Source organism: Scomber japonicus, chromosome 24, assembly GCF_027409825.1.
Source record: "Scomber japonicus isolate fScoJap1 chromosome 24, fScoJap1.pri, whole genome shotgun sequence".
Lineage (NCBI taxonomy): Eukaryota > Metazoa > Chordata > Actinopteri > Scombriformes > Scombridae > Scomber > Scomber japonicus.
In genome coordinates this window covers 14,441,649-14,464,068 of record NC_070601.1, presented here as the reverse complement: position 1 = coordinate 14,464,068, position 22,420 = coordinate 14,441,649, and the positions used below count along the sequence as shown (strand labels likewise).

At 43.0% G+C, this 22,420-nt stretch overlaps 1 protein-coding gene across 1 annotated transcript in view; it reads right to left on the bottom strand.

Annotated features, from left to right (window-relative positions):
• Window positions 1–7,123: 7,123 nt before the first annotated feature.
• The window catches only part of xirp2a (xin actin binding repeat containing 2a), a 51,934-nt gene continuing 36,637 nt past the window's right edge, over window positions 7,124–22,420 (bottom strand). The window contains exons 4-9 of the mRNA XM_053314370.1: window positions 21,182–21,319; window positions 18,953–19,039; window positions 18,677–18,746; window positions 18,223–18,326; window positions 8,341–17,683; window positions 7,124–7,218 (exon numbers count right to left, since the gene is read on the bottom strand). Coding sequence (XP_053170345.1) covers window positions 7,124–7,218; window positions 8,341–17,683; window positions 18,223–18,326; window positions 18,677–18,746; window positions 18,953–19,039; window positions 21,182–21,319 — 9,837 coding nt within the window. The remainder of the gene's footprint in view (window positions 7,219–8,340; window positions 17,684–18,222; window positions 18,327–18,676; window positions 18,747–18,952; window positions 19,040–21,181; window positions 21,320–22,420) is intronic.

Sequence of the window (22,420 nt, the reverse complement as noted above, 5' to 3'; positions counted from 1 at the left end):
GCCAGCCAACTGCATCCATGAACATTTGGGGTGTATCTATGATTGCGGTTGTGCCCCTATCCTCACTGAAGAAATTGATATCTCTTCCTCCTCTGTGAAGGATTCCTCTTTGTATGACAGTTGAATGTTAATGCTAAAAAAAAAAACTGAGAGTGAACGCTGGTGGTGAGCAACAAGAGCTGGTTTGTCAACCGCATCAAATTAAACCAGCAGCAGTCAAAAGGGGGGGAAAGAAAAGCGAAATTTGACATAAACCAAAGGTCTTAATAAAGCAGCACTTTCCAAAGGACACTCTTATAAAACAACAGTGACATTTGACAAGCCGTAGTCGTACACTTAAAAGAAATATGCTCCCTGAGGGCACCAAAAATGCCACTGCGCCCGCTAACAAAACAGCAACCCACGAACTGACAGCTTTCCCCCTTAAAATCTGTGTCGACAAGAACAAGCGGCGTCAGAAGTGCATTGAAATCGCGAGCAATTTAATAAACCGCTTTATTGCGCTCTTTACAAAACGCCATTCATCAATGTCACATACTGTTTATCTCATCGGAGGAGCCCGGGCGTCTCACCCGTAAATCCAATTCCAATCATTTCCAGCACAAAAATATGATGTAATTAAGAGAATCTGCTGTTGCCTGAAGCTCGTTTCAGCCAAAGAAAAGTCTTCAATTTTCCCTCCTCATTGTGTGACACGAGCCAAGACGAGAAAAGCATAAAATTATAAAGCGTAGGACATTTTAAACCATCAATTCTGTGACGCGTTTGTTTCCGATAGCTCTGACAGGCAAGCCTTGACATACAAAACCCCCCAACGTGAGGGTTAAATGAGTTAAAACCAGGCCTATTAGATACAGACCCAGGGGCTTGATTCCTCTCATGGGATGTCAATGAGATGTAGTTTATAACACAGCACATGTAAACAGCCTGCTTAAAGATACACAAGTCAGATAAGCATGTGTTTAATGATGATTTACAACAGAGGGCTCGAAATCATTTTTAGGAACTTTTAAGGTTTTTTTGCCAATAATACAGCACTAACTTATCGATCTATAATCATTATCATCACCAGAGGAACAGCTGTGGTATGAACTTAGCTTGTTAATTCTGGAAGTAGTTAAATGTGAATGTTTGGAGGCTTTACAGGAGAGGAGAAGCATGGAGCATTTTTAAGAGGAAATCAAACAAAGCTGAAAACATTGAAGTCAGTTTTCCCATATCACCCCAAGTTCATCTGAAAACCATCCACGTGTGTGTGTGTGTTTGTGTGTGTGTGTGTGTGTGTGTGTGTGTGTGTGTGTGTGTGTGCGAGGTACTCATTTTGATGTCACTGCCTAATTGAGATTAAACCAGCGTATTTCATGTCACAGGAGATGAATGGAAAGGGGGGGGGGTGATTTTTTAAATTAAATGGAACACCCCCCCCCCCCCCCTCACTTTCTCACTCATACAATAGCAGCATCTGGTCTCGTGCCAGCCCACACACACACACACACACACACACACACAGAGGCTTAAAATGAGTGAATTTGGCAGGGCCAGCGGTATTAACGACCCTAGCAGCGGCGGCGATGTAAGGTCGAAAGCCAACGGTGTCACACACACACACACGCGCACACACACACACAAAAAGAAGAGCTGTGCTTGTCTTCTTTGGTATTACTCCACGGCGAGAAACACAGTGCAGAAAAAAGGTATTGATGTTACAACTTCAAGGGGGTAATTCCGAAAAAGAAAGGAGGATCAGTCCTGTAGGAGGGAGATGTTTCAAAGCATCTGTCAACATAAATCTCTAGAAATGGATTTCTTTTTTTTTTTTAAAGGCTTAGGACTTCTACTCACAGCACAGCAGAGAAGACAGTGGCTGTGAATTGTTGTTATGACCCCTTTGACTACAAGGTAAAAATCCCATTGAGCGGCTTGCCACAGAGGGTTATACCCCCTTCCACCCTCCTCCTCCTCCTCCTCCTCCTCCTCCTCCTCCTCTCCACCATCTCCCAGCTTTCCATTTTTTACTGTCCCTTCCACCTCCTTTGGAGTGGTGTTGCAGCATCTGACGGAGTGATAAAACACAGCGTGGTGACACTCATCCCTTTATGCGATGAAAAAGAGAGAGAGGATGAGAGAGAGGGAGGGAGGGAGTAAGGGGAGGGGGGGGGGTGAACAAGGGAACCAGGGATTTTTTTTTTTTACTAGTTCGTGTTAAGTGACATGGATTAGAAGCCAGATAAATCACTGCACTTGATATTAGGCTATAAAGTGCACACACAGCATCATGAAATGCACAATGCACTCATCTGCTTATCTGGATTTATCTCTGCTTTGCTCTTTTTTTTTATTTTTGGTCTCCCACACACACACACACACACACACACACACACACACACACACACACACACATACATTAAAGCCAATAAGCCACACACACTCGAGTCTTATTTAAATGATAGTAGGCACTTTAAAAACGTCAAGTCTATATCAATGACAGCACCTCCAACTAGCAGCCACACATGACAGGAGACAAACTAACATGTATTCAAAGTAAAAGCCTCAATAGGAAGTTTAAAATTCCTCCGTTATGACTGTACTGACTGTTGTTTTTGGTTTATTTTGAAAAGCCAGCCAACAACACAGAGGACATATTTACCTGCGGGGTCAAACAGCGCGTGTCAAGCATCAATTTCACTTCCCAAAAAAATTTAAAAAATAATAATAACAGCGTCCGAGCCGAAGCTGCTGCGCGTCCACGCCGAACAATGAGTGCCTAGGAACGCGCGTTCACACAAAACACCGGGAAAAAAAAGGCAACATTTTCTTCATTTTTTTGCTTCTTCTTTTTAACACCTACCCGCTTTGTTGTCCTCTGTCCTCTGTGTCCGCTCAGGCTCAGCTTGCTCCTGCTTGTACACGAGGAGGAAGAGAGGGGGGGTTTGGGGGGGTGTTCCTGCCACTCCACGCCGGTCGGATGCCTCCTCTGCTCGGCGAAGTCTCGCTCGCTGCAGCCGGCGGAGCGGAGGAGAGGAGGCGACCAATCAGCGCGGCCGAATGATGGGTAGAGATAGCAGCCAATCGCAGAGGGAGAGAGAGAGAGAGAAAGAGAGAGAGAGAGAGAGAGAAGGAGAGAGAGAGAGAGAGAGAGAGAAGGAGAGAGAGAGATGCCTCGCTGATCTGACGGCATGTAGGAGAAAATAAACGCACGTCCCCAGTTAACTGCAGGGGGGGGGGGGGGGGGGGGACTTTCACAGGTGATATCAGTCAGCTGATTTATTGTTCCTTATTTGACTGAAACACTATTCAAGGATAGGTTGACGTTTCTCAAGCCTATTCATGTCATGCACCTCCATACAATATACTCATCAGCTCATACGTGCACTGGAAGCTTTGAATAACTCTTCCTGATGTTCAACAGTGCATTAAATCCAATCTCCTCCAGACATGTTTGATTACATGTCTGCTATGAATGATTATGTGTGTCTGATGTTTTGCACACAAAAAAAAAGTTCAATTATCTACATCTAATCTTAAAATGACACCTCCTCCATCTCCCTTGTTGGAAAAAAAGAGAGACTTTATTAATATGCAAATGTGGGAAAGTTGGACATAAGATGTGTCATGCTTCACTGAAATCCAGAGCTGATTGTGAAGGTGTCAAGTTTCCATATCACACCTGTGTGAGTTGCTAAGTGGTCCAAACTTGTGATGTCACAGTGACGGTGAGATTCAGCATATTGAAAAAGCAAAACACATATTGGAATTTGATATGATGCTGGCATAAGTATTCCACATATGCTTTGCTCCTGTATTGCAGTGTGAATAAGAAATGAGGGGTGAGATTCAACCTTGTTGTCGCCGTTAATGGTCAGCGCCTCAAATCCCTCAGGCCAGGTCACCTCACACAAAGACGAGAATTTATAATAAAAATATGATGATGCTCACTTGTTTTGCCTAAAAGAGACTGCTGAGTCAGCTTTGCTTGAATTCAATCTTACCCCCACCCCCCAATCACTTACTCACTTTTTTCTTTTTTTAAAATCTGAGTAAGTTGATGAAGGAACATTTGCAGCAACAATCACTCTTTCAGTATACATATGAACATGTGATTATTATTTTAAGACTCACTTTGACTTTATCCTTTAAGCTTTGGTGATCTAGCAGCCAGTAGGTCACACATAAAGCCCTGAACCTTCAGCTTGGGTTGGCTCATGTATAAATAAATCTACATTTTCATTGCAAAATTTTCAACCACCACTTTTTCAGATATCTCCAACAGCTGTGTACTCTGGATTTGTATTATCTGTTTCCTGTCCTGTGTGTAATTGGACAGGCAGTTGTCTTGGGTTTATAATTGCTTGGCAAGCGTGATAAAACGATTAAAAATGTACAAAATAGCATCTACTTTTTGGATTGTCAATGCAAAAACATTACCGGAAAACAAATAGCCCAATTAAAAATATGCCAAGCAGCATTTCAGGGCAAAAAAAAAAAAAGGATGCTGAATTATTGAACCAGCAACAGTGCTTCCCCAACTTAAAGGAACTGTCAGCAAATTGTAAGCATGACCCACAGAGAAATTGTTAACCCATCACTTTTCTGACACTAAGGTACAGTATTCTTTGTAGAGGTTTTTTTTTTTTTTGCTTTCACCAGTGTAATTAACATAGCAGTATATTTGCTTTGCAGCCAATTACCCCAACGTGTTCAAGCTGTAACTGAGGCAGGGAAATCTGTCAGTGGTGACGAAAGCCACCTAATGGAAAAATCTGTAACTCCTACAACAGGCCTGCTCTATCAGTGAAAATCAATACGGCTTTTCTCCGAAGAGATCTCAGCTGGACTGTGTTATGTAGGTGAGCCATACATCATACAAACCCCACCACACACAAGAGAGGGATACGGCTAAGCTCTATTATCGCTCTGGCTTGTCGGTGAGCTCTCTGATTAAAAAGTCATATATTGTGGAGTTCATGAAGCTTTATTTCAACCAGAAGACAGAATAGGTGAAAAAAAGGGGGAAAAGCTCTTTATTCAGACACAAAAGAAAGCCATTCATTGAGAGGAGAAACTTGTAATGAATGCATATATTGTATTTTTTTTTTTTTAATATAGCCCTGTTTGGATAGTTCCTCAAAGTCAGCAAAAATATAGATATGCATACTAAGTAAAATACAATTCCATTTTTTTTCCGGTGCACACCAGGTGCATTCAATCAACTTCAAAAACAGCTAGATATTGAATAAAAGAGCAGTACAAAAACACTAAATTAATTCAGAGCAGTTCATCTCTCCATGGACACGGATGCAAAGTTACATGTGGTCAACGTTTGCCTGATTAGAATGTGAATGGGTCGACTTTAAGAGTTGTCGCTGTCGTCGTCGTCGTAGTATCTATTCTTCTTGATCCTCTCCTCCACTGTCAAGGTGTCATCAGCATCATCATCGTCGTCATCATCCCACAGAGAGCTGCCTTCCTTTCGTGTGCTGCTCGTGGCAAAGATATCTCCGCTCTCATCCCCTCCCTTCCTATCCGCCGCTTTACCTTCCCCTGCCTCCATCCCGAAATCCAAAAGGTCGTCAAGCGCCGATCTCGCGGGCGCCTCCCTCGTCGATTCGCCGAATATGTCGGATTTGAAATCGGAGAGCAGGCTGGAGCTGCTGGTGCTCAGGCCGGCGAAAATGTCTTCGAGGAAGCTGGACGTGCTAATCTTTGGCTCGGCGGCCTCGTCTTTGAGAGGGAACGTTTCCTCGGCTGCGTCTGTGAAGAAATTAGTGTCTGAATAGCAGTCTGTGTCCGTGGCTTCGGTACATTTGGCACCCGCTGGCACAAAAGCGTCATCCCTCTGTGCCAATTGCAGCACTTCACTTGGCATCCATTTGGATTCTTCGCAGCGGTCGGCTTGGAGAGGATCCGTTGCTGGAGATGCATCTGTCAAAAAGAGTGACAGCTTCTCCTTCTCTTCGTCCTCATTAAGCCCTTGAAGCGAGATATCATGGTCGAACAGCGTCTGGCTGTTATTATTGTTATTATTGTTGGTGTTTGCATTCAGCTCCTGCCCTGCTGTCGCCCCCTCATCTATTAACGTGACCTTTACCGCCTCCCCATTGTTCATGCTGCTAATATTTCCTTCATCTCTTTCCTCCTGGCTTTCCTCTTCACCTGCTGCACTTTCTATCTGCCCGTCATGTCCGTTTACTTTCACTTCCTCCACCCTTTCTGCACTTTCCTCTTCATTTTGCTCTGGCACTTTCATGCTTTCCACAGCTCCGCCATCATTCCCTTCACTTTGTTCTTTCTCTTCCACTCCAGGGCACACTTCAGAGTCCATTTCAGAATCCACTTGTGCCACAGCCTCAGCAACACTGTTTGACTCTTTGGTTTCTCTAGTGTGAGTAACACTCTGTGGTTCCTCGGCGGCTGCTACAGGGGAGGCCGAACCCTCTGACTCTGCTGGTGTCTCATCAGGCTTTCTCACATTCTCTGTTAAACAGGGACTCTCCTGCATCTTGTCATTTTCCCAGGGTTCATTTTGTACTTTATCTGTTGGACTATGTGTGTCTTTAGTTGCAGGCATCACAGGCTGATTCAGGGGTTCATTATCCTGAGCTGAACCCTCTTTAGGGGGCCATGATGGCTTAACCAACTTCAGCTCGTCTTCGACAGAGAAGGATTTCTTTGGAGAATCTGTTTGTGGAGGCCACACTACAGCAATCTTACTTGTGGGCTTTTTGTTTTCCTCCACAGATTTGTTGATGGGCTGATCCTGAGTAACTAATGTGCTTTGAGCGGTAGAAAATCTGGACTCCATGACTTTCCTTTCAGGCGATGGTGATTTGATTGTTGTCTTTTCGGCGGAATCTTGCTGGTTCTTATTATTCCATAGTTCTTTGTGTGGTGTCTGTCCAAATCCCTCGTCGTAATTCCCTTTGGACTTGAACAATTGCTTGTAGTGTGGCTTGCAGTACATTCGTCCATGGAGAGAGGCGTAGTTGCCAAGACTGTTTTAGGAAAGAGCAAAAAGAAAAACATAAGGTTAAAACAATGCAAAGGCAAACAATAAGTATGTGTTTGCTCTGTGAAATAGCTTCACCTTAGTTTGCCTCTGCAGTGTTCACAGCGAAAGCAGCTTTTATGGAAGTTTTGTTTGTCTGCTATCAGCGCTTCCATGGGGTACACCCTCTTCCGACATACCCGACACAGTTCGGACTCTGGAACGCGAATTCTCTGCAAAAAAAAAAGGGGGGGGGGGACTTTAATATACAGTCAGACAGACATTTTAATTTATTTTTCTTAGGTAATTTCCTGGACAGAACCAAGTATGGTACAAATTAATATAGTTCATACAGTTGGAACATTTCTAATGAATTGCTAGTATAACTTAGAGCCCCCTTTAAACAAAGCAATATGTGTATCTTATCCCTTTAAGCATTTTATGACCCCTCAGATTTATCTTGAGACCAGTTAGAGGTCCCGAACTGCAAGTTGGGAACCAATCACCAACAGTCAGGTCAGCTTACCGGTAACTATATATGTAAGCTATATAAATAATAGTGTAAATTATAGCAAATTCTGATTACAGTTCAATAGAGATGTTTCCAATCATAAATGATAATGAATCAGTATTTATGTGGGTTTAAATAAAGTTATTTGAATAAAATGACTTGGTTCTTTCCATTAAATTTAAGGTAAAATGATTTAGTTACAAAAAAGGGCAAAACTAATGCATCATATGAGGTGACAACAAACAAAATAGAGTGTGTACTATATGCTGTAGGTCCACTGCAGAGAAATGTATTGTAATTAGTATCAGTATTTTCTTAAAGGTCTTGTGTTAAAAGGAATGAGAGTTTTTCAAATACTGCTATAGTTATGACTGTAATTACTCAGTGTGACTATTTTGGAATTCACTTCAACATGGAATAAAAAGAAACGTATTCATGCGCCTTCAACCTTCAACTGAAGAATAAAAATGAATTCAAACTATTGTTCTACTTGCTGGAGACATTTCAGGCAGTTCTCTGCTGCCGTGCAATGAGAACAGCATTACACACCCAGGCATGAGAAATATTAGTTCAATATGTTAGCATCTCTACCAGCTTCACACATTAGAGGCATGAATAAACAGGACAACGTGTAACCTTAAAAGGTGTGACAGTACTTCAATCGTTAGCTGCTCAAACCCTTTGTTTGAAGGTTTAAAAAAAAAGAAAACACATCAAACACTGACATTAATGTCTTTTTTCTTTCCACACAAATGCAGTAGATGCTGTAAAATCTCACACACAAAGCGTGTTAAACACACCGTCACGCCTGTTTAGTATCCTCATGCTGCACAGCTCGGTTTACCCGTCACGACAGTCTCCTGCTGGTGCGTTATGATCTGCGAAGTCCTCTGCTCTGTGACACTGAACCCCAAGTTCTGGAAAACACCTTGGCTCTCGGCCCACGACTGCTGGAAGTTTCTCAGCAGTTCCTCGGCTGAGCCCTCATGGGTCACGTCAACTGTTGGAACGCTGCCTCTCACTACGTCGGCATAGGACGGAGGGCTACCACGGGTCAGGGAGCTCCCAGAATGCATCTCACTCCTTGTCTCTGTTGTTATATTTCCAAAGTCACCAATGCTGCAGAATTGCTCAGTGACTGATATCGCCTCAGAGTGAGACACCGGCTGGGCCAACTCAGGTTCTCGTCTTTCTATTTGTTCTCTCAGCTCTCTGGCTGCCTGAGAACTATGCTCTCCTGTCTCAAACACATCCTTTATTGCTTTAACATTGAAGACCGGGACATCGTCGGCCCTTGGGGACAGTGGGTCTGCCTCTGCGTCCTCTGTATCGCTCCCCAGCCTCTCTGTGATGACAATAGGATCTTTCCTGCTGTAAACCTTCGGTTGTGGAGATTCAAATTGGTTTACGAGCTTAGACAGATCCACTCTTGGGAGATCCTCTTTCAGGAGTTCTATGGTCACACCCTCAGCAGTATCCTCGGCATCGGGTCCCAGGCGAATGGGGATATCAATCGGATCCTTCCGAATGTATGTCCTGTTCACCTCAGCCTTCTGTGCCTCCTCAAAGAAAGACTTTTTATCCTTGACTGACTTCATGGAGTCCCCCATTTCCGTAACATCCACTGAGCCTTCCTCAGTTCTCTCTACAGGAGTCTCTCTGTCACCATAAGGGGAAGGCTGCTCTCTCTCAACCTCAGGAACCTCCGGCATCGACATCGGAGGCGGAGGGGTCATGCTACAAGAAAGCTTCGAGGTGGTGTCCCTCAGTTTCATCAGCTTCTCCGAGTGGCTCATGGTGGGGGATGGCGTGGCCCTGCTGAAGGTGGACGTAGGCGTGTAGGACTTACGAGGAGGGGGCGGCGGTGTCCCGACAGATTTGTAGGGCGGAGGAGAAGGGGTCACTCTGAGCGGCGAGTCTACCTTCCTTGATTCGATACTGATGAAGGATGGTGAAGGGGTGCGGATGCTTACTAAAGGCGAGCTCATTCTATGATCAGACACTTCACTCAGCTCATGGTGCATTTTTTTAACCTTCTTCTCTTCAACCAGTTTCTTTTCAGTTTTGGATGAGCCGATACTGATTTTTGATATGTTTGTAGTTGCTCCACTGAAAACCTTCTTGTCTGGTTTTGGAGCCACTGGTGGTGGTGGTGGTGGTGGTACCGGCAGCTCCTCCTTTTCCTCTTTTTCCTCCTTTACCTCCTTTTCCACAGCTGTCATGCTTTCTTCCAAAACTATGAATTTAGTTTGAACAATATTTCTCACATAGACCATCATCTCTTTCAACTTTTTCTTACTTTGCTGTTTAGCAGCAATTTCACTTAAATTCTTTTTCTCATCTGAGCCGACGACCCAGTCAGGGAGTTCGCTTATAATCATCCTGACAGCGTTAGAGTCTATTTTGCTCGGTGTGCCCTCCAGCTCTTTCATTTGAGTGAGCAGCTTCTGCATTACATTACATTTCTCTAAATCTCTGGTTTTTTCTGAATGAGCTTCTTCTTTATGGGTTATTTTCCCAGCCACTTTCACCGACACATCCTTAGACTCGCCTTTTGACTTTCCTGTTTTCATCTGTATTTTATTTGTTTCCACCGCTTGTTGCTTTATTTGCTGTTTTTGTGTGTGAACAGCCTCCTGCCTATGAAGGCTTTGCTTTACTACACTTTCAGTCACTACCACCTCCTCATGTCTTTGAATTTGTTCAGTCTTCATGCTCTGCTGACTGTGGGAGACAGATATGTGGCCTTGATGAGTTGCTGCAGATGTTATCTTAGCCTCTTTGGGCATTGAAGCAATAACTGCTGGTGACAACATTACTTCAGTCTCTTTCTTTTGCACCTGTTTTCCTTTCTTTACCTCCACTTCTTTTACAGTAGGGATCCTCTTCTCCTTTGCTTTAATATCTGATTTCACCTCAGTTTTCACTGACGTCAGCTGGTTGCTTTCCTGACTCAGTTTTGTCTCACCTTTTAGTGACACTTTACTTCTCTCTTGCTGTAAATGCATTTCGCTTTTCATCGCCTCCATTTGTCCCAAACTGTCAAATTTCTCCTCTTTTTTCTCTGTTGGCATCTTAAAGGTTTTCACCTTGAAACTTGGTGTTACCTTTGGAATTTTAGTAGGTTGAGAGGGAGTCATTTTTCCCTCTTGTGTCAGAGGCACATTAATATTCTTTACATCTTCTACTCTCGATGTGACTGCCGCCTGGCTTTGAAGATTTACATTTTCCTGGACAGTACTCTGTGTGGCAGCGATAGACCTGGTGCTGGATTTCTTAATAAACTGCTGCTGCTGCTGCTGCTGCTGCTCCGTGACAGAAGAAGTGACCACATTTGAGCATGACTGGACTTCAATATTTGAGGCCTCATGATGAGACTGGGAAACAGCCTGACTCTTGGGTGCAGGTGTGCTTTGACTCTTTTTAATGACATCAGTAGAGGAGAGTATTTTCTCTGAGGATTGTTTGCTTGAAATATGTTTTTTATCCAAGGATATATTTGAAGATCCAGAGGTTGATTTTTTATTTACAGCCGAGATCAAGGGTTTGCTCAAAGGGATGTGGGAGGGTGTTTTCTTTGCAGATGTGTCTGCTGCTGATATTTCTTCTTTAGAAACCATCTGAGCTTCTTTCACCTTTTCTTTTGTTGCTTCTGTGATCACTTCTTTCTCAGTTTTCTGTACTGCAGAAGGCTCGGGACTGGCAACAGAGGAGGGCACTGGTGTATTAGCTGGTGGGGAAATAGGAATAGGAGTTGAGGCTGTACTCCTATCTGTTTCCTCTTTGTCAATTATCTGCTGGCGGTATTTTTCCTCCGCAAGCATTAGAGGGGTTTTAAATTTGCGAGCATATGGCCTCGGCTTTGGCATTGGAGCTGCTTCGGGAGGTGGAGTAAATTTAAGCGGGGGAGGGACAAAGCCTTTTTTAGGTGGCTGTGGGCTTTCTCTTTGCATTGGTTTAACAACTGGGATGGTTGGTATTTTTGTTGCTGACACTGCTGCTGTTTCACACTGACTTTGTCTGCTTGTTTCAATCTGTCGAGTTGTTTCCTTTTTCACTTCCTGAACTTGGGTTTCTTCTTTACGGTCTGTTGACACTGTTGTTAATTTGTCAGTAGGGAGCTGAGGAGGAGGAGGAGGAGGTGGTGGAGGCGATGGAGTTGGCATCTTTTTCTGCCATTTGGGTTTAACTTGTATAGGCTTCTGCACTTCTGGTTGCTTGGGTACTTTGAACAAAGGCCTGCCGATGGGTTTCCCCATCTTTGGAGGCTGAGGCATCGCATTAAGCTCTTGCTGTGACGGAGGTGGAGGAAGGAAGTCTTGCCCAGTCACAGAGGGTGGAGGAGGAGGAGGAGGAGGGGGGAAAAATTCAAGCTCAGACTTAATGCTTTCCATTGGGGGCGGAGGTGGAGGTGGTGGAGGCGGGAGGTCGCTGTCCTGCCTCATGATCGGAGGGTGGGATGTGGAAGATGCTGGGCTCTCCAGCACCGGCGGTGGCGGTGGAGGCAGAGAGAGTTCAGACTCGGAGGGTGGAGGTGGCGAAGAGGGAGGAGGAGGGAAGTGAATCTCTGGCTTCACCTTTTTGATCACACCTTTCCCTTTCATGTCAAGGTTACGGTAATCACTCTTCATGTTTTTGAAGTTTTGCTTTTGTGTGAGAGCCTTATTCTCTGTTTGCTTTTGAGATGTCGACATTTGCTCTGACACGGTTACATTTTGCTTGTGCGTGACAGTTTTCTCCGTCACTGTAGTCTGCACCTGTTTGATTGTCTTTGTTTCGCAGATTTTCTTGTTTGAAATATTTGTCTGTGATGTGTTTTGCACCTCTTTCATCACATTCACATCAACTGCTTTTGTCTCTGCTTTATCATTACTAGTCATTTGTTTATTCTTTATCATAATGGGCTTTGGAGCTTGTGTTTTCTGTGGGGGCAGCACTGTCTGTTTCTGTTCTTTCATGCTCGTCTGTTGAGAGGCCTCGGTAGTATTGTCTGTTTTGGCTACAGTGACGGAGTGGTCCTCTTGGGTTATTACCTGTGTTTTCAGTGATTTGCTTTCGTTGTGTCTCTGTATGTGCTTCTGTGACTCACTGCTCTGAGAAAGGTTTTTCACAACGGGGGCTGAACAGACTTCTACACTCTCCCTCTTAGCTTCTTGTAAGCATTCATGCTCTGCTTGGTTTACGGTTAATGGATTTTTCATGGCTGCTTTTGCTTTCTTGGAAGAATGCATACGTTTCTTATTTGAATACTGCTTTCTTTGCATGAGACACTTTATCGCCCCTTGAACGTCCCCTTTTACCACCTCCTCTTTTTCCAACTGTGTTGCCTCCTGTCCGTCATAAAGACATTTTATGGATTTTTTCACATCTCCCTCAGTGCTCCCCCGGCGCTGCATTCTTGGAGAAGTCGTCGAGTCGAGGAAGAGCTGCATGGTGGCTTTAACATCCCCTTGTTCGCTCACTTGATGTTGGTAAACCTTTTTCTCGTTGGATGCCTCGTGTAAACTTTGCATGGTAGTGTGGATGTCTCCTTTGACGATCTCCTCTTTTTCCACGTCTTTCACAGCTTGCTTCGCCTCCTCCAGGGACATCAGGGTCCTTTTGATATCACCTGACACTAAATCTTCAACAGTGGCTTCTGTTTTCGTGGTTGTAGATTTCTCCAGTGACTCGAGAGCACCTCGGATGTCTCCCTTGAGGATTTCTGGCTTTTCCATTTCTTTGGCTTGACGCTGGGCCTCCTCCAGAGACCTCAAAGTAGAGGGTATGTCTCCTTTCACCACCTCCTCTTTCTCGATTATCACCTTCTGATTGATGGCTTGGGTCAGTGAATCCAGGGCTGCATTAAGGTCACCTTTAACGATGTCCTTTTCTTCTAGGTTTCTGTAGGCAACTGTAGGCTCTGTCATAAAGACTTTAACACTGCTGTGTACATCACCAGGAACTATATCATCCTCTGCCACTGTGCGACCTATCTCCTGCTGACTCCTCCTCAGCAAGATTTTGGTTTCCTCAACATCACCACCTATGATACATTCCTTCTCCACCTTTTCCTGTTCTTCGTCTGCTTCGTACTGAAGCTGCCTCAGGTAATCCAAGGCCCCAGACTCAATGCATGTGGAGTAAAAGCTGACATTCCCCCTTTCCGTGTCTCCTACCCTGATCTTTGCAGAGTCTTCGGCTCCTGAGTTTGAGAGAAGCCGATGAAGAGTTCTGCTGACGTTACCCTGAATGATATCCTCCTTCTCCATGCTAGCCCTCTCCCCTTTATTTAAGAGAGAATAGATAGTCATCCTCACGTCTCCTTTCTCATCCTCTTGAATGAGAATGCCACGCTTGGAGGAACCCTCGTTCTTGACTAGACTGTTTATGGCCTCTTGAATGTCACCGCGGATAATTTCCTCTTTCTCAACATTGATTCCCCTTTCCTGGTTGAGTAGCTGCTTCACTGTGGTGTTGATGTTACCCCGCTCCTCCTTGTCAATAGTTATTGCCCTTTCAGTGGACTCCCTGCGGTTTAGGAGGTTCATCATTATGTTGCTCAGATCCCCTCTAATAATTTCTTCTTTTTGGATTTCTGGGGCCTCCTGGTTCAGCAGTTTATATTTCGCCATACGGACATCGCCAATTTCATCTGTCTCAATAAGTATACCTTGTGAGTCAACCATTTTCTGACAGTAAAGTTCCTCAAGTGTCTCTTTAATGCTTTTACCTATTATTTCTGTCTTTTCCATGCTGCTCTCATTGAATTCATGGAAAGGAGTACTTTCAAATAGCCATTTTGTTGACTTCACATCGGCCTGTGGGATTTCCTCTTTTGTGACAACAACCTCTGTGTCATCAGTCTCTTTAATACTATCAAGGGGTTGCTTCTCAAAGAGCCACACAGACTGCTTTACATCCCCTTTCATCACTTCCTCTTTTGTCACTTTCTCCATGCCATCATACTCAGCGCCCTCGCCACGGATCTCGTCAATTGTGTGAGTTTCAAACATCCAAGTGGCAGATCTGACATCACCTTTTTGGATTTCACTCACACTAACGGTTCTGATGTACTTTTGAGACATCTCATCAGTCTCAAATCGCTGCTTGTTTGTCTTCACATCACCACCTTGAATATCTTCAACTGTTTTCGACCTTTCTTTTATTTCCTCTGCAATTTCATCCAGAGGTTGTGTTTCAAATCTCCATCTGGCAGAGCTAACGTCTCCTTTGTTGATGCCTTCTTCAGTCACAGCTTTTATAACATAGACCTCCTCCGAGTCTCTAATTGAATCCAGAGGCTTTGTCTCAAACAGCCATCGGGCCCCCACTACATCTCCGCTCATGACTTCTTCCTTGGTAACTGTAGTTACTTCATGGTAGTGGCCCTCTTTGTCACAAATGGCATACAGAGGCTGAGTTTCAAACATCATAGTGTAATTTTTCACATCTCCCCTCTCTACTTCGTCTCTAAAGATACTAGTGAATTTTGAAATATCAGTCTCAGTGGACTCCTCTTTAATTTTATCCAGAGAGAATGTCTCAAAAATGAAGCGGCCTTTGTCAACGTCGCCCCCCTGAACGTCAATCACAGTGCGGATTTCCTTTGCCTCTTCGGATTCTTCACGGATGGCATCCATTGGCTGATTCTCAAACATCCAGGTGCAGTTTACCACATTGCCCTTCTGGATGTCCTCGGCCTTCTCCGTCTTCAACCTCTGCATCATTTCCTCAGAGGTAGAGCTCATGATGTCGGAGGAACGATTCTCAAAGATGAACTTCATCCTGGAAACGTCGCCTGAGTGGATGTCAATTTCCGTGACCCGTCTGAAAGAGCCGCTGTCCTCACCTGTGATGTTTTCAAGATTCTCCGTTTCAAAGAGGAAGCGGGCCAGTCGCACGTCTTTTCCGTGGATGTCCTCTTGGTTCACAGTGCAGGTTTTCAGTATAGTCTCAGACTCGGATTCTGTATGGTCACGTATGTTGTCAAGTGTCTGGGTCTCAAAGAGCCAAGTGCAAGTTTTGACGTCACCTTTTTGCACTTCCTCGACATCTGTCTCGTTCTTTTCTACCTTTTCATACAAGACATCCATGGGTTGTGTCTCAAATAGCCATCTACAAGTCTTAACGTCCCCTTTCTCAATTTCAACGTCTTCCTTAGTTTGGATTTCTTCCCCCTCAGAATTACTGAACATTTTAATGGCATCAAGTGATTGCGTTTCAAACAACCACTTGGCTGTTTTGACATCGCCTGATTCAATCTCCTGTTTGGATATACCTTTTATGATCTGAAACTTATCGATGCTCTCATCAAACTCATCAATAGGACGCGTCTCAAACATCCATCTGCAGCTGTGGACATCTCCTTTCACAATCTCCTCACGCCTCACAGTCTTCACCTCATGGTAATGGCCAGAGCTGTCTTGCATAGCATACATAGGGGTAGATTCAAAAAGTACTCTGTTGGATTTGACGGATCCACTTGTGACACCCTCAACTTGAATTTTCTGTGTTCCCTCACATTTGCTTAAGTCCATAGTTTCAAACCTTTCTTTGTAGTTTGTCACATCTCCTTTGTCAAGAGTTTCAATGTTCACAGTTCTTGTAAACTCCTTTTTCTCCTCCCTTATATTCTCCAACGGCTGGCTTTCAAAGACCCACTTTTGATGCCTCACATCACCTTTTTCTTCTTCAGATGCAACCATTTTCTGAAGTTTTCCCACTTCAAGTAGTTCTTTCAGATTTTCCATGGGTACTGTTTCAAACAGGTGTTTCGCAGATCGAACGTCACCTCCTACAATCTCCTCAGAGGGTAAAGGTCTAGCATTGGTGTTATCTTTTAGAGTATCCATCGGCTGAGTCTCAAAAACCAGACAGTGCTTCCTCACATCAGCTCCAATTATTTCTTCCTTTTGCTTTCTGGAACTTTCCCATTCCTCATCATTAATGGTGTCCAGAGTCTTTGTCTCAAAAAGCCATCTACCTTTGTTGACGCCACCTTGAACGTTGTCCTCCATGGAAATACCACATATCAGTTTTACTTGAGAAGGGTCTTTGTTGATCATATCTAGAGTTTGAGTTTCAAACATCCAGCGTGATGTCTTCACGTCTCCTTTCTCGGTCTCCTCCCTGCGGATGGTTGTAATCTCAAGCATCTCTCCTGTATCCCCCCTGATAACACACATGGGCTGAGTCTCAAACATGCGAGTGGTTGTCTTCACATCCCCTTTGATCTCTTCCAGCTCAGACTTCAGGTTCAGAAAGTGGCTCTCTTCAAATGTTTCTGTTTTGCCCAGGGAAGCCAGATGCTGGGTTTCAAAAAGATACCTGGCTGTTTTCACATCTCCTCCAGTGATGTCGTTTGTGATGACAACCTCTATTTCCTGTTCGTCCTCTTGGTAGATCTTATTCAAATAATCCAGTGGCTGCGTCTCAAAGAGCCAAGTAGCAGTGCGGACATCTCCTCTTGCAAGATCGGATGTTTTTTGTGACTGCTCAGTGGAGTCAGAAGTCTCGTTCCCCAGAACATCCATAGGCTGAGTCTCAAACATCCAAGCTGTGTATTTGACATCTTTGCCTGCAATGATTTCCTGCTGGGCAATATTCCTCTCCTCATCTCCATCATCTTGGCTGTCATCTTTAATTGCATCTAGTGGCTTGTTTTCAAACATCCAGCTCTTGGATTGCACTTCCCCTTTAAGGATCTCATCCCAGTCGATGTACTCTCCATCAGGGCTTGAACACTGACTTGAGTTACCATCATTTTCAAACATATAGCATGCCTGCTGAACACCACCCACTTCCTCACTTTCCAAAAGGTTCTTTTCTGCCTCGGTGAGCTCACTCAAAAAGTCTTCCTCAAGGTTTTTGCGGACATCTGGATGAATGTGCTTGTAGAGGCGCTTCAGTTCAGCCATGCTCCTGTGTTTAATGTACTGCTCCTTATTAACTGTGTACTTTTGTTGGGATGATTGCTCATGAGACTGGGAAGAGACATTGTACTCTGGAACCTCCTGTGATACCTGCAGGTTTGAGGGCGGAGGAGGAAAATGATCTGTTGTCTCATGATTCACTGTCGAAGTAGATGCTAATGATGAGGCAGTGGCAGTCTTTACAGTGGAAGAGCTGTCATAGCTTGTCATGGCTGATGTTTTGGATGACTGGTTTACTGGCACCCACTGAAACTGGCTGTAATCCACATCAACCTATGGTTCATAATTGGTTTTGGTTAAGGAGAGAAGGACAGTGAAGGTTGTGTTGTAGTTAGAAAATGGAAAAGATTTCTCTATTTCGTGTCATGTAAAGCACATCTTTGAAACACAGAGTAATTAAGGAAATGAAGCACCAACTTTCAATCTAAAATAATAATACCTATAAATGTTATTCCTACACTTTTTTTGTTAGAATTTTGTTGCTGTAAAATAAGCAAACCTAATTTGGCTGTAAATGCACAAATACAGAAACATCTTACATCTGTCAGTCTAGACATGTTTAGTTATGCATGTTCCTTATAAATGATGTGATTGAAATATCCAAGTTCTTTTTGGGTACAGATTTTCCTGTGAAAAAAAAAGTTTCAGACCGTAATGACGTGATGTCTTTTATCCAATCCAATTTACTCTCCATAAAATCTTGGCATGCACAATTTCTTTTTGATGATTTCATGATGTGGCCTCATCTTCATACTGTTACCTCATAAAAACTGAAACCACCATCTATTTAGATAAACAGACAGCATCATTACCTTAATTTCCTTGGCTGGTGCAGCCTCTTCAATCGTTTTTTCATACTGCTGCTTCAAAGCCTGAGTGGAAACCTTTGGTAGGTCTTCTCCTCCGACGAGCATAACTGAATTAGACACAAGAAGAAGGCTGCCTCATTAAGTCATTCCCAGTGAGGGAGCTCAGGGGGATTGGGAAGAGAAATAAATCATTTCATTAAAAACCTGAGTAGTTTTCATTTTCTGAAACCATGCAGCGGTGATTGCCCAATTTCCACTTTCCAATATTTTACCTTCCTGACTTTGCCCTGATTAGATTTGCTGCTATGCACTGAATAGAAAATCATCAGCCCTCCAACTCATTTTCATAGCTCATCCCTTATTCAACCATAGTGGGAACAATCATTAATATACAGGACACAAGCCATGCTGTGATAAAACGTGAAAATTACAATATAAAAGGCATGAGCGGAATAACCTGTTTCATTGTAATGGTTCCCGTGAGTGGCGGCCACATTGTTATGGTGGACTCTTTGATCATGGATCACCTGTGAAAAGACAGTGGCAAATCATTAGTACACTGGCAACTGCACTGTAGTCTCCAACTGGTTTCAATCAGATATATAAAAAATGTATTTTCTCTACAGGGCACACAGGGTGCACCGTAAAGTTCTGACTGTGTTTATAAGCAGTCTGTCAGTAGTAAGATGCTACCAGATCACAAGTGACAAATGGTGAGTGTAACAGCCAGTACCTCTTGTTGATTGTGAAAGAGGGTTGTGGTGGGGACGACCTCTCTGGCACTGCTTCTCACTGTCACCTCTGAGGAGCTTGACATCTCCTGTCAGACACATAGAAATGGGAAAGTTGATACATTGAACCCCCCTCACCCATTCGCAACACATGATCGCGCAAACGACCCACAAAAAGACACACACACACTCTACACAGTTGTTTAATCACCCCGTGACTGCGAGCTGTAAGAAATGGCGGCACAGTAAGTCATTTTTATATGATGAAAGAGCTTAATAAAACCCCTCTGTGACCAGTAACAAATGTTTTTCCATTACTGAGCTGCTTCCTAGTGTTTACAAAAGGAAGATTTCAGTATTGGAGAAACAAAGCAATAGATTACTAAAACTGCATCAGCCATTTCCTTCAGTAAGATTCATACAATCTAAACAAGATAAGGGAAAAATATGATATTTGAGGTTGTAGCCTCTGCTGTTGACATCAAATATACATGGGGGATAAGGGAATTCTGTACTGCTGAAACCACTTAGTTTAATAATATCTTTCCTGATGTACGGCCGGTTTTAAAATAGAGTTTAGATATTACACCTGTGAAGAAAACTTGAGCAGAAAGTGGTTTGCTGTTGCAATAACTCGATCCAACAGGCTCCGACGTTTCCACACATGAACTCGTATGTAAAATTTAACATTCAGCAAGGTCCTCGTGCGCTGAATGAATTCAGTCTGCTTCCTGCCTGAATGAGCAGATGGGGGAGAATGCATGGAGTAGTGAGGGGGAGGAAGGGGGGGTAGTGGGGCGGTGACCTTACTTCACCAAGATCCGGCTCTATGTCAGGCTGCTAACATGCTCTGGCATTTTCCTCACGCACTTGGATGACAGTGGCAGATAGACGAGCAAAGTTCAAGGTGCCCTCTTTGATTAGACCTACAAGAACGCCTCGGAGACGCAGCCACACTGTACCCGCCAAGTTTTTCCAATAAAGAGCTACAGCAGAATGTAAATCATTCAGTGGCATTCAATGTGTTTCTTGCTTTTACACCGAGTTCAGTAACAGAAAGGAGAGTAGAACACTCTCTTCCAAGTTCTGTCGACTTTAAATAGAAGGAAGAAAAATGTCCCTTTCCTGTGTCGTCTTCACTATCGCTAACAATTTATTGTCTGAGGATAAGGTGCATATTTAATACCTGATGATATTATCACATATATATACTCCAGCCTCACTTCTTTTCTCATATTCAAGATTTATGAGAAAGTTGTTTATGTGCACAGAAAGAAAATATGTGCTTTGTGAATAAAATATGTTTTTTGTGGTTTAACAAAGAGAAGAGTACAAAGATTTTCAAGTTTTACTTCTAACAAAAGGTGTTGAACAAAGACCAAACCTTGTTAAATTTTACAGTAATCTTAACCATGATCTTAACACAAAATGTAAAGGCATATTTTCACATTTTGGGAAATACACTATTTTCTTGCAGAGATTCTCATGTCTTTAGGTAGTCGATGGCATGCTAACACGGGAGCTTAGCTTAAAAAAAGACTAGGAGGGGAGAGCTAGCATGATTCGATCCAAAAGTTTAAACAAATTAAATAAAAAGTGTCAACCAGTATCACTAAATTCAGATGATATATTTTGGGTTTCTTTTGTTTTAAACTCCATATCAACATGTAACCATAAAACCCATAAAATCACAACTTGTCATTTTTTCAATTCAGTTTTTTTTTAAGACTTCAACAAATAAAGTGTTTAATATTAAGTATTTAGTAGTTGTTCTTTTGTTTTTGTTACACTTTTTGTAACTTTGTTACAGTGAGCTTTAGAGGGTGTGTTTTCCCATTTGGACGAGCTAGGCTAGCTGTTTCCCCCTGCTCACACTGTTCATGCTAAGTTAAGCTAACGGTCTCCTGGCTCTAGCTTCATATTTAGTGTACAGAAATGAGAGTAACATCAGTCTTCTCAGTGTGTGAGTGTAAGTGTATTTCCCATCTTTTTCGGGATTAGCAAATACCATGTTCCTATCAAGCTTTACCACATACTAACTTGTGGTATAGAAATCACTTCATGCTAATTTCAAAAGACTTAATTTAAATGAGTGTAGACAACAATTTACTCTACTTGCACTGAGTGCAGCTAATGAAAAACATGGCTTGTGTCTTTCTGAGTATAAAGAGAAATGACAATTCTAGTATGTTGTAGATGATTTTTAGCAGTGATTATGATAACGTTCTCACCTGCACAGATCTCTGCTGGTATTGGATCTGGGTGACACTGGACTGGGAGGAAGAGGAGGTAAACTCCTGGTTCTCAAACTGTCTCTTTACACTGGCCAGGCCTCCAGGCAGCGAACAAGCCTCTGATTCATCCATTAGCTATGAGCAGAAAACAGAGAACAACTGTTAGGGAATTTTCCATATTTAGGGTCAAGTATGGACCTTGATGTCACAGTAAAAGGCTGCACTATCATCTTTGCAGAAAGACGTTACTGTCTCTTTCCTTGAGACAGTGAAGGCAACTGTCTGTAGTGTTTTGGGGAAAGCAGTAAGTCACTTTGATAATGGTGGCACAGCATTAATGTGGCAACCAAGGTCAGAGGATATGACTCCCTAACCCCACAGATGGGTAACAGTGTTTCCCTTTTTGTAGAATAACGAACCAAATAGGCTAAGTCCATTACTGTAGATGCATCGAGTATGACTATTTATGGACATAGAGTATTTGTGGTAGTGTCTGTGAAGGCTTAAAGATTATCCATGGAGGACAGTCTCCTCAGAATCACTGTGGCATCATGCATCAGACAGGTGAATTGATAATAATTTGATTCTCCTTGGCCAAACTTCAATAGGTTAACCACTGACAAACAATTCTCCATAACAACAACATTACACCTGGGAATCCACTTCTTTATGTATCATACATTAATACACCTTAAGCCTACAGTCTATATGGGATTTAGTAGATTGAATTTGACCCAGCATGAACTAATCTTCTTCTCTCATAGTTTATGAATATGTTATACACTCACTTATACTAATGCAAAAGTGGATGCAATAGCATTATGCTAATAGTTTTAGAGACATCAGCAGTGCTGCAGTTTTAAAACATTGCTGTAACAATGTAGATAAGGTGCTTCCTTTAGGATCCTAGAGGGAATGTATAGGAATAGGGAGGGTAATGTTTGGTATGTATCACCTTAAATAATACTGAGACAAGGTGTAGGTCAGATGCTAATGTGACAGAGTTACAGCTTTTTGATACAACTAGCTGAAAAAGGAATAAAACCTAAATTCAATCAACTGAGTCAATTTTTTTGTTTATTTCTGGCAGGAATTTATGAAATAGATGGCAGGCGCCCAGTTTTAATGGATTTACTTTCTATTGTCTATCCTGCAACACAGAGTGAAACATCAAGTTGGTATTCTAGATTATTCAGTTTAATGTAAGAAAAAAGCTTTTCATTACTTTTTATTGAG